At 45.8% G+C, this 12,674-nt stretch overlaps 1 protein-coding gene across 7 annotated transcripts in view; it reads left to right on the top strand.

The window, feature by feature from the left end:
* PKHD1 (PKHD1 ciliary IPT domain containing fibrocystin/polyductin) overlaps nt 1-12,674 on the top strand; it is a 366,705-nt gene that overhangs the window by 1,864 nt on the left and 352,167 nt on the right. For 5 of the 7 annotated variants that reach the window (XM_067544968.1, XM_067544966.1, XM_067544967.1 and 2 more), the window contains exons 1-6: nt 1,788-2,027; nt 4,555-4,701; nt 5,974-6,051; nt 7,264-7,408; nt 8,477-8,576; nt 11,391-11,448. In XM_067544968.1, the coding sequence (XP_067401069.1) occupies nt 4,650-4,701; nt 5,974-6,051; nt 7,264-7,408; nt 8,477-8,576; nt 11,391-11,448 (433 nt within the window). In that variant the 5' untranslated portion in view covers nt 1,788-2,027; nt 4,555-4,649. Of the gene's footprint in view, nt 1-749; nt 862-1,787; nt 2,028-4,554; nt 4,702-5,973; nt 6,052-7,263; nt 7,409-8,476; nt 8,577-11,390; nt 11,449-12,674 lie in introns of those variants that run through there. The other 2 variants (XM_067544965.1, XM_067544964.1) reach the window with 2 other exon arrangements.

The following is a 12,674-nucleotide window of genomic DNA, read 5'->3' as shown; positions in this document are numbered from 1 at the left end:
TTTCTCCATGTTGCAGATTTTTTCCCCCTGCGGTCCTTGGTTCAGAACATCAGTGCAATGAAATCGCATTCAATAAATTCCACTAAAGACTGACAAAATGCTCTAGGAGAGGCTAGGGTTAAATTGTGCTGGGCTTCCCTTACTGCTGGCTGAGACCCAGGGCCCTGATTCAGGAATAAACCCCATTGAAGAACATTGCAAAACTCTCCTGAAAGCTGACCTCCTGTGACTTTGCACAGGGGAGCTTGTTTCTGGATCAAAGCCTGAGGTAGAAATAGATGGAAATAGCAGGGCTGATGGACCGAAGTGTGACCCACTTTTAAACTGACACTTGCTGTTTAAAATAAGACCCCCTAGTAGTGCAGAAAACACCAGCTCTTCAAATGTTAGGGCTGTAGTAACTATGTTTTAAATCCCCTCTCCTTAACCAATTGATCATAAACTCCTGTCCCCAGGTAAGTGCCGTTCAAGGTAACCAGGAGCAGGAGAATGTGGGTAAATAAGAACACTGCGCCCTAAGCACACGTGAGTTGGACAGCTTCATTCCCCTGCTGGTGGGTCATAAGAATATGGATTACGTCTATAGCCAGGCCACTGTCATGTGAGCTGCTAACCCGAAAAGGTTAAGACCATGGAGACTAGAATTTGAGCCTCTGCTTCAAAGCCCGGGGTCTCTACTGCTTGTGGGAAAGGAGGCTCACCTGTAGGTGATAATAGGATCAAGTCTTATGCTCATTTTTTATTAACAGGCATCAAGCCACTAGTTGGCAGCTTGATTTCACCACCCCCTGAGCAGTCCTGATTCCATCCAGCAGAAGGCAGCAGTAGGAATACAGACCAGCCAGTACATCATCATGCTAGGTGATGCAAGGAATAGCACCAGGTGTATATACATCAGTTGCACATGGGTATTTAACATGTTTGTTGCTAGCTTTTAGCCATCCTAGAAGCTGGGATTTCAGGACTATTTACATGAGGCTCCTGGGATTGATAATTTAAACAAAAATGTTTATTAGAGAGACATTTGAAATCCGAATATCTAATTTTTAAGGCAGGTCTGGGGAAGGGGGGAAGGTTGGTAAAAGTCTGGGCTGCTCGTGCTTGAGAGAGTCCTGTGTATGTGTGCCCCATGGAGCTGTATAAAATCCTGTGGTGTCAGCTCAGAGGTTTGCGTGTGTCTCTTTCTGATTTTTACTTTGGGTGGGTACCATTGCACCACCATTAGCCCAAAATGTCAGTGTGAATCTTGGTGAAAACTTCACCACCTGGTTTTGTATGGAAGTCATGGGAAACCACCAAATTTCATCGGACACCATAAACATAGTCCCAACCTTACTTGAAACTTGGCTAAAATTCTTGGCAAACTCAGAGATGCTTTGTGAAACCATGGCAAATTTGGACTGAACTTTAGGTTTGCCAGAAAACCTCAAACTTGTTAGGCTGGGGGTTGTGTTGTGAAAGTTCCCTGCAGCTCAGCTGACTGGTATTTGGGGAACACTGATGTGTTGCTTATTTTTCATACAGAAGCAACAGAAAGAAAAAAGAAATACAAAAATTGATTGATTTCAAAATGTGCTTGTTTTCATGTAGCTCTTGTCATATAAAATCCTGTTCCAAGAGGAGAAAAATTCCAAGTTGCTTTCCCCATGGTCATTAGCGAAAGACTCAGAGCAAAGTGGTTAATAGCATAAATAGCTTAGATTAATTATTAAGCTTGCCCTACGGATAGCTCTGAGCTTTTACGGTGACAAGTATCCAACCTGCTCACAAACTAGTCTGGTAAGTTACAGCATGAAATGATTCAGTTACCTGTAGAGCAATTAGAGCTAGTGCTTGGAACACCCTTTGTCCCAGAACAGCAACCGCAACAAAATCACACCAAGCTGTGAGGTTCCAGAGGGATGAAATCGGAAAAGTTACTCTGAAACCAAAGGTACCCATGTGCTTCTCTCATCTGAGGAATGGAAGAAAAGCTAAGAAGATTTTTATTTTAAACATTCTTTTATGGGTATCACTTCAAATGCAAGGTCAGTGTGAGTACAGGTTGTAGAATCTGGCCAGCAGTGATTGCAGTTGCATTAGGAAATGTAAGAGGAGCCATTAACCAGTCACTGCATTGTAAAGTGGCAGAGCGAAATAACTTGTGGATGTCTTCTATTACTATAATATTCACAAATATACATCCAATCTCTATCAGAATCTGGAGGCAGGAGGAGCAGAGGGAAGGGAATCTTTGTTATTGAACATTTTGCCTACTTAGGTTCAGGGAATCTCTTTCTGTTTTCTCTTTTTGTTGTTTACCTACAAGGGCCAGCTATAAAACTCACGATTTTTAGCTACTGCTTTGCTACAGACTCCCTGTGGGACATTGTACTAAGACATTACCTCTCTGTGAGATCTGTAAAAGAGAGGCTCCAGTACTTATCGGCTTCAAACAGGGACGTTGGGTGACCCAGTGAATTAATTGAGATGGGTGCAGTATGTTGAGATCGTTGGATGAAATGCCCTATCAGCTATTAATGGTCATGCACGGCTGCCGGTTTGAGAGAGGGATGTTTGTCCAGCAATCTGCTTTGTTGTTCTCAATAGGTGCATTAGCAGGTTTTAAGTTTACAATGTGCCTGTCGCAGTTTTTGGGCTAACTGCAGCTCTGTCCTGTTTGTGATCTCTCTGAGTGCCCCCCTCAGGTATCAGCCTTTTGCCTTTTCCTATTGTGCAGTGAAATTCACCATTCTTTCACTCCTAAGATGGGTCCAAGACTACAGTATCCTGTGTAGTTACTGTGCTTTCCCAGCAGGCCCGACCATAGAATCATAGAAGATGAGGGTTGGAAGGGATCTCAGGAGGTCTTCTAATCCAACCCCCAGCTCAAAGCAGGACAAACCCCAACTAAATCATCCCAGCCAGGGCTTTATCAAGCCGGGCCATAAAAACTTCTAAGGACGGAGATTCCACCATCTCCCTAGGTAACCTATTCCAGTTCTTCACCATCCTCCTAGAGAAAATGTTTTTCCAAATATCCATCCTAGGCCTCCCGTACTGCAACTTGAGACCATTGCTCCTTGTTCTGTCATCTGCCACCACCGAGAACAGCCTAGCTCCATCCTCTTTAGAACCCCCCTTCAGGTAGTTGAAGGCTGCTATCAAATCCCCGCCACCCCCTTCTCTTCTGCAGACTAAATAAGCCCAATTCCCTCAGCCTCTCCTCATAAGTCATGTGCTCCAGCTCCCTAATCATTTTTGTTGCCCTCTGCTGGACTCTCTCCAATTTGTCCACATCCTTTCTGTAGTGGAGGGCCCAAAACTGGACATAATACTTCAGATGTGGCCTCACCAGTGCCAAATAGAGGGGAATAATCACTTCCCTTGAACAGCATTTCTTCCCTTTGGCAGTCTGTGACCAGTGGTGTGTACAGTGATCAGGTAGATGTCTGTGGTGTTTGTTTTACAGTAGGAGCAAAGAGTATAGAGGAAAAAAAGATGTTTTGAACAATAGTCTACACACATGCCTACCTACCTACAGGCTTACCATCTCGCCAGGGTAACCTACGCAGCCGTAACTCCTTCATACATTCCCAACACGTGTCTATGTCTCAACCTTGTTCCCTCAGACAACACCTCTATTCTTGAAAGTATGTTCCTTTTTCAACCTGCCCCAGTTATTTTGCTCCCTTGGGCTTTAATCTTGGCTCTCCCACTAACTTGTTCTGTGACCATGGACAAGCCACTTCACCCCTCTGTATTTATGCTCCCTCCCACCTGTCTGTCTTATCTATTTAGACTGTAAACTCCTTGGGGTCCAGGCTGTCTGTACAATGGGACCTGATTTTGGCGAGGGCCTGTTAATGCTACTATAATAATCATCATAAATTACACCTTCCTGTTAGCTCCCAGCCTTGCTGTACTCCTCCCTTTCTGGGTCTCTGATGTCTGAGTTGCGCCAGAGTTGACTCTCTCTAGATTTTCTTACATTCTGAGCCTTCTCTGATTGTCCCCCTGTAGTAATATCCCCATTTTATAGACAGGGAATCTAAGGGCTAGGTTGTACTCCACAGCCAAGCAGAGGAAGTGAACCTCGGTGCCTTTCTTCTTTAGCTTTGATGGGCATTCTGCTGAGGAAGCAGCCCCTGGACATCTCTTCTCGGATGTGGACTGAGCTCAAAGATGCTTTTTGCACAGAGCGCTTTACCACTGAGTTAACATTGGTCTGCTGTGGAAATTGCACGCCTAAGTTCCTTAAGCAGTCTGGAAAATCTCTCGCTAGGTTCCAGAATAGGAGGAAGGCAAGTGCAAACCTGGCCCTGGCGGTGGGTGTTGTGCCTGCGAAGATCTGGCTCTCGGTGCGGATGAGGCTTTATGAGCTGTTATCAGCCCCGTGTGTGTGTTGAAATCTTGAAACAGTGAATGAGATGAAATGAATCTCTGTCCCAGGCCCTTTCTGATTTCCGGACACAGCCCTTCCTCACCGACAAAACAATGAGTCAGAGCACCAGGGCCTGCGTGAAGGCTTGCAATGTGAATGAGGAATATAGAGAGGGGTTTCTTATGTTACAGGGAAAACGCGAGGGTACTTCAGCCAAAGGCTAGATCTGTGAAGATGTGAATGAGCTCAAGGAAATCTCCCATGCAATCGAAGCCAGGGGCCGGAGATGAACACTTTGATATGGTCCTCCTTGAACGTGGAGCTGCTGCTTTTTGCAGGTGAGTGCTAGAAGGGAAGGGGCTCCCAAACTGTCGTCCCGGGGCCAGCAAGACAAAGTAAGGAATGCCACTGGGAAGGCAGCAGGACTATTGGGAGGCTGGGGACAGCTTTGCAAGAGGTTCTGCCTTTGCGGGAGGCTTTTGGAGTGGTTTGTGGAATGGAAGAAGTTGGATGCCACACAGAATTAGCAATAGCACGTGGGATTTCATGCAGTGTTGTAGCTCATATACAGAATATGCCACTCTGCTGCTCCATGGTTAGGTCTGTAATACACAGTGTATAGTGACCACTGGCAATGTCCAGTGAAATATTTCACCTACCCAATACTCCAATGCAGGGACACATGGCAGTGATTTTTTTCACTGCAGTAAATGCTGATCTGGCATTAGTTGGGGTTGGTCCTGCTTTGAGCAGGGGGTTGGACTAGATGACCTCCTGAGGTCTCTTCTATCCCTAATCATCTATGATTCTATGATCTCCTCTAGGTTGTTAGTTCAAATTTAGCTCAGGACAAAAGCCTCAGCAGAGGTCATCTGCTGGAATGGGAACTGCACTGCTCTCCCATCCATCAGGTCATTCACTGGCAAGGAAAGCTAGCTTCATTGCTGTCTTTGCAGTGAATAACTAGGGGACTTCATTCTCAGGTTCCAGCCTTCATTAAGTTTGCTAAATCCACCTAAACACAAGTCAGAGCATCGGAATGGTGTGGAACCCCCCCTTCATCTGGCTGCCCCACTTTGTATCCAATCTTAAAGAGTCTACAGTTTTCCAAGAGGATGTCTCATGGTTTAACTAGATGGGGGTGACCACCAATCCCTCTGTAGAACAGAGCACTCGACAAGTTGAGCAAAGCTTCCTCCCTGGGACAAAGCAGTGACTGCAGGAAGATTTGTAAACTCGGCACAGCAAGCCCTACCTGATTTAGGTGGCTGTCTCATTTTCAAGAGGGACTTCAGTACCTAGGCGCTTATGTCCCATTGGACTTTATATCTCCACCCATTTGTGTTCATTATACAGTATATACATAGGTGTGTGTACATATTTATGTATTTCTAATCTATTTTAGTTTCTCCAGTTATGCTGCTTGGGATTTGTTTATTTAGGAAAGATATACTTTGGGTCCGAACGTGTTGACAGTGAGCCTTTAAATACCTCCCATAGAGAAGTGTGTCTCAAGCATTGCCAATGGCATTGTAAAGATACATGCTGCACGTGATTGGTTCTGCTGCTGGATTACATTTCATTCTGAAATATCTGGGCTATTTTTGCAGTGGCATCTGCAAACTTATTCATTGAACCCAAAGCGGGCAGCCTGGCTGGAGGAACATGGATCACCCTTACATTGAATGGTAAGTTTTAGGGGGCTGCTAATAATTGGTGGAAGTCATTGGATAAAATGGAGCACTTGGAAGAATTATGAACTGTCGGGTCTGTTCTGAAATTGAATTTGTTATTTTAGAATTTGCAATCGTAAATGTGAAGCAAAACAAAAGAAAAACAAAACAACCCTCACAACAACACAAACATAACTACACAGTAGTCAGGTCCTCCAAAATCATAAGATTGGCTTGAAAAATTATATTATTTTAAAAAAAAGTCTATATTGGGTTCTTTTTGTTTGCCCTCTGGATTTTGAGCATTTAGAGTGCATTGAGATAACACTGTCATAAAGGCTAGAAATGTACTTTTTTTTATAATGAAAGCTGAGTCTCATATAGTCACATGACTGCAGTAGTGGAGACTTTAAGAAAACTATCAATTACACGATGAGACGTGATAAAATCGCAAGAGTTGTCAATGTTGTCTGTCACATAGGTCATAATTGTCAAATAACCATCTCAATAATAGTACCCAGCTTTTATATAGCACCTTTCATCCGTACATACTTTAAAAAGGAGGTCAGAATCATTATCCCCATTTTACAGATGGGGAACTGAGGCACAGAGAGGGCAGAGTGAGTTGCCCAAGGTCACCCAGTGGCAGAGCCAGGAATAGAACCAGGTCTCCCACGTCACTATCTAGTGTGCTGTCCTCTAGGCCGTACCTAAATGACCTGATTGTCACAGGTGCTGAGCACTGCTTTCAGAAGGAGTTGCAATTCCTCAGCATCGCTGAAATTTCAGGCCATTTGTGCGTGCCTAACTATGGATTTAAGTGCCTGTCATTGGTGTTCAAGTGTGAACATTTTGGCTTAGTCATGTATAACTCTGCAAAAGAAGTGGAAAGGGGTGTAAAAACCAAGGTGCAAGGTAGTGGAGAATTAGGCCCAGTGCAAGCAGAATGCTCTATAACGGAACATGTCTGGGAGAGAAATAGAAGTTGCCTAGTAAGCATTTAAAAGCAGTTCACCCCAAAGAAGGTACATAGCTGAGTAGGAAGAAGAACCAGGTTTTAATATGAAAGATAAGCTCCCCAGACCTGGTTTTAAAATCGTGCATTAGGGACTGGCACTGTTGCAAGACACAATCTTAATTGCACCCTGTAAACATTTTAATATGTTATTGTCAGCCTTATTATGGATCCCACACTTACAAACTGTTTGTCATTGATGGATTGCTTAGGTCTGACATCTGCCGAGTTACAGCTCATGCACTCCACCAATGGGTCTTGGCTGGAAGTGTCCCTAGTGAATCCCATTCTGCCTCCAGTACGGTGTGATGTCCATCCTGTATATTTTGACTTATCCATCATCAGATGCCGAACAAGGTATGGCACTCTATTAAAGGGGTTCAGAAAGGACTTTCTAGGAGAAGAAGCAGTAGGAGAAGAAGTGAGGATGTTTTCTTATGGTTTTCTGAATGCATGTTTGCTTCAGTGGCTATTGGAACCAGTAGCATAAAAGGTCTAACGGGATCCAATGGCTGGAAAGGTAGAAAAATTCAAACTGGAAATAAGGCACAGCTTTTCAACAGTGAGGCTAATTGACCCTGGGTACAGATCATCAAGAAGTGTAGTAAATTCATCATTATTTGGGGTTTCTATATCGAGACCGGATGCGTTTCTAAAAGGAGATGATCTTGCTCACCCCCAAGTTATTAGGTTATTATAGCATTCATATGTAGTAGGAAGAATAATTCTTCCACTGCAGGAATCAGGGGGTGAAATGATCAGGCCTGTGTTCTGCAGGAGGTAACGCTCGACGATCCTAAAGTTCCTCTTCTGGCCCTAAAATCTCTGAATCCAATGAAAGACTCATTTATCCCCACACCTCGGGCACGGTGGGACTAAGCAAAGCTTTGAGAGTCTTTTGAAAATGGGAGAGCAGGCTCTCTCGGAGTAGCCAGAGCAATACTACTTAAAGGGGCACCCATGTAGCTTAAGCCACAGATGTAGGGTTTGTGTTGAAACCAACCCAGGTAGTTAGACTGACAGCTGAATCCCTTCTTGCCCCCAGAGGTGATCCTTCTGGCTTAAATTTGGGGCATGCTGTCTGGGGATGGCTAGCTTGCACAGCTGCTGCTGTCATTGTTCTGTGGCTCAATAGAGGAATGTCATTTGCCGGGCTGCCATACGGGTTGGTGGGTCATTTCCAGGGAGCGGTGCCTGTTGATTCACAGCACAGTGTCCCCCTCTGACCCTGTCCCCTCACCTCTATTCTGCACTTGTTCATTTGTGTCAACCTCGGTGTTTTTTGGCTCCTCCCCGCTCCTCAGGCGTGACCAATGATGTTGACATAGCTCCATCAAAGTCAATGGAGCAACATGGATTTACGCCAGTAGAGGATCTGGCCCATGTTTTACTTTCAAACACATGAGTTGTTGTTTTCCTTTGAAGGTCCTCACAGCAGGAGGGATTGTACCAGCTGGAGGTGATTGCTAATGGGCAGGTGCTAAGCAGCCCGAGAGGTTTGCCTTGTGACAACTGCACTTTCAAGGTAAACTCCAAGGAGGGATGGGAGGAAATGGTTTAAGGTGAGCCAAAGGGGGCTGCAACTCGGGGTAACAGGCTGATGCTGAGCAGAAGAGAATTTAGATTGACAGTGAGGGGCAGAGGAGAAATTGTGAAAGCACCATCTCCTAGATTGGGAAGAGTTTCTCAGGGGAAGGTGTGGATGCCCTATTGCTTGAGACATTTAAAACTAGCCCTGACAAAGCACGAGGGGATGCGGAACAATCTAGCACTGGTTCTCCGGGAATAGATTAGGTGACTTAGGAGGTCTTTGTCTGTGATTATGTGACAATATGGATCCCAGTCACCCTCTTTTTACATTTTTAAGGCATGCAATGGCAAAATGCTATTATGAATATTATTACATTGCTGTCTAGACGCCTGATCGTGCTGGGCCCTGTGTAAACACATAGGAGGAGAGAGAGTCTCTGCCCCAGCTGCAATAAAGAAATAGCCAGAGGGGGGATTGGGGCACAGAGAGGTGATAGGACTTGCTCAAGGTCCCACAGCAGGTCATTGGTAGAGGCGGGAACAGAACCTAAATCTTCTGAATTTGAGTCCAGATCCTTCTTCACTGGGCTATACTACTTCCGATTGTGAATGTACAGAAGGGTGCAGGAAGCCCAAGAGGTCTGTATGCCAAAGCCATGCGTTTATCAGGGAAGGGGTGGAGGCAGGCACTGCACTCCATGGCTCGGATCCAGATATTTTCAAACTTTGTCACTCTGAAATTCTATTGGAAATCTTGAGATCAGCTTGGCCTTCAAGGTTCCAGTGCTTTGTGAGTGGTGGCCTTGTGGGGAATGCTGCCAGCAGAACGTTTCTCGGAGTGTTTCCACGTGTGGATGAAGCCAGGAAATGCAGAAGATATATGATGCTGTGGTTTGTCATTCTGCCTATCAAGTGCAGCAATGAAGGCACTGGTGAGAGCAGAAGATGGCTCAGCTGCCTGGCTTCTGTTTCCATTTCTACTTGCGAATTACAGTAGCAGCTTGCAACAGTCATTTACCCTCTGAGTTCCTCATTGGTGAAATAAGGATGATTCCACTTGCCTCCTTTTTAAAAACCCTCTGGCTTAATTCTGCTCCGACTAACATCAATGGAAAAAGCATGAGTGACTCTTAAGGGTGCAGAATAAGGATTTATAAGTGCAGCAGATTATTATTATTATTATAGAGTAACATTTTCCCCCTTGAATTGAGATCAGTTAACCCTTGCAGAGCGGGACCCTCCGCCATAGCTGTTTGCCAGAGAACAAGCCCATTTGTGCTTGTCCGTCCTGTCTAGCTCTTTTCCAGTCGTGAGCGGGAGAGCCCAGCGTTTTCAGCAAATGGCACATTAAAACATACAAGTCGTTGGGTGGTTCAGCTAGCTTAGAGTTGATGAAAAATCACCAGGGGATGCCGTTAATGAGACACATTCCAAGCTAAATAAAACACAATGTGTCTCTTTGTTTTGGGCCGAGAAACCTGTGAGCCGTGAGTATTAAAAAATTAATTTGGCTTCTCCAGTAGACTGCAAAACCCGCTGCAGGCAGTGATAAGTCTGAACTGCTCACAGAAGGTTTTCGTATCAGCTGGTGGCTGCTGTCTCGCTGCTCTAGTCTGCTCCTTGCTCCGGCAAGTCCAGCTGGCTGTTGGGTGGTGCTGACCTGTGATGATTTGTGATGATTGGCATTAAGGGAGCTTGATGCTAATGCTCATGAATTTTTTAGATTGCCGTGTCTCCAGGCTGGGAGGGAGGCAGAGGCCAGTATCTATCAGGGAGGGAGATTCTGCGTTGTATCTCGTGAGTGCTCAGAGAGAATCAACGTTGTGAAGTCGTTGAAAATCTGATCCTGGCTCTGCCAGGTCTTAGGTTGCTCAAGGGGATATTTTGAGCACTTGACTTGCATGGAAGGCTCAGAGAGGGTCCAAGAGGGAGAAATGACTAGGATCTGAGAGAGAGGGGATGGTGGGTACGAGGAGAGAGACCCAACTTACTTTTTAATAGGGATGAATCCTGGCCCCATTGGAATCAATAGGAGTTTGCCATTGATGTAAATGGAATCAGGGTTTAGCCCATTAATAATATTTAGGGCTAGATTCACAAAGGTGTGTAGATGTCTAAAGATGCAGAAAGGCAACTTTTCTAAATCATACCAGGTGCCTATCTCCCACTGAAAGTCAGTGTAAATCCCACTAGGCTCCTATCAGCATCTTCAGGTGCCGAAATAGCTTTGTGAAGCCGCCCCTTCGCTCTCACATGGTGCGTTTTCATCTGGGAGTTCAAAGTGCTTCACTCAGACTTGTTCCCAGGGTTATAATCTGGTCCTTCGTTTCCAGCTTCTGCAGTGCTCAGTGTACGTTCTGCAGTAGGAGCTCCCATTCCTTCTCTTCTGCAGGTTGAATTAGACCCTTGGTGACCCCTGGTTAGTCCTGCTGCCGTCAGTGAGGATGGCCCAGTGTAATGACGAGTAACTTGATAACAGTTTTGTTGGCGAGGCAGAAGATGGAGACGAATGCAGCTCTCTCTTCTCTTTGCTGTTCTGGTTCAGCAGGGCTAGCAGGAGTAACCAGCAGCAGCAACCTATTGTCATCCCTAAAATCAGCAGATCTGACTCTGAAAACACATGGGGAGCAAATCTGCTGATCAGAAGGGGGCAGTTTTACACAGTCACTAGAAATGCACTTTAAAGGCAAGTCCCAAAATAAGTGCGTCTGTAACGCTGGTTGCCAGCTGTGTTGCGAATGATGCATAGTCTGATTTTGTAGGGCTGCTGTGGAAGCTTGTTTATTTAACCTCAAAATTCTTCTTGCAGTTTTCTGTTGCAGAGACACCTGTGGTTTACCAAATTAATCCACCATCTGGAGTCCCAGGTAAGGGATCTTCCTTTAAAATAGAGACTGCTTTGATGTTCCATGTTTTCCTCTTCCGTGTGCAAGGGCTGCCATTTTAGCAGATGCACTGGGGATTAAATTAGACACCTCCAGAGCTGACAGACCATAAGAACGGCCAGACTGGGTCAGACCAATGGTCCATCTAGTCCCATATCCTGGCTTCTGACAGTGACCAATGCCAGGCGCTTCAAAGGGAATGAACAGAACAGGTAATGATCAAGTGATCCATCCTCTGTCACCCATTCCCAGCTTCTGGCAAACAGAGGCTAGGGACACTCCAGAGCATGATATTGCATCTCTGCCCATTCTGGCTATTAGCTATTGATGAACCTATCCTTTCTGAATGTATCTAGTTCTTTTTTTAACCCTGTAATAGTCTTGGCTTTATTCCTACCCTTTGTTTCCTGTCTTTTAACCAATTACTGATCCAGGAGAGGACTTTCCCTCTGATCCCATGACTGCTTACTTTGCTTGAGAGGCTTTTGAGAGGGACCGTGTCAAAGGCTTTCTGAAAATCCAAGTACACTGGGTCACCCTTGTCCACGTGCTTGAAAGCAAGGGCTACTACAGCGGGAGCTAGGAAGTCAAGGCTCTGTCGTTAGTAAAACTCACATCCTCTGTGGATGAGGCGCAGTGGGGATGCATAGCATGTGCTGACCAGTGGGTGACACGTGCATTTGGCATCTTTACATAGTGAGGCACTTGATTGCCTTTTCCCAAGGCTGTTTGTTCTACAACATCCTCGTACTCACTGGTGGCCAACCTTGTCGCGTGAGGGGCCACATGGCAATTGTTTTCTCACTCAGGGGGCCAGTGAGCTGGAGGGGGCTGGAGGATAGCGGCTGCTCCTCCGCTCACCGGGCTCGGGGGTGGCGGGGCTGCTGCTTCGCCCAGCCAGCACAGGGATGAAGAGGGGAACTGCTGCCATGCCTGGCTGGCTAGAGCTGGAGGGGAGGGGCTGTTCCTCCACTTGGCTGGCTGGGGTGGGGGGGCTGCTGCTGCTACTATGCCTAGCTGACACGGGGCTGGAGGGGAGAGGCTGTTCCTCCGTGCTGACGGATAGCAGCCTTTTGTGGGCCAGATTCTGGCCCGTGGGCCATGGGTTGCACAATCCAGTTGTAGAACAATAGTGCATGCCTTGGGAGTCTGTATTTCTGGTGATTTCCTGGCTCCTTCTTTTTTGTTTCTTTTTGTGGTTTTTTTGT

Source organism: Emydura macquarii, unplaced genomic scaffold (genome assembly GCF_026122565.2).
Source record: "Emydura macquarii macquarii isolate MOO-44397 ecotype Brisbane River unplaced genomic scaffold, CSIRO-AGI_Emac_v2 contig_1041, whole genome shotgun sequence".
Lineage (NCBI taxonomy): Eukaryota > Metazoa > Chordata > Testudines > Chelidae > Emydura > Emydura macquarii.
The sequence above is the reverse complement of the archived record's forward strand: the minus strand, read 5'-3'. Positions and strand labels throughout refer to the sequence as shown.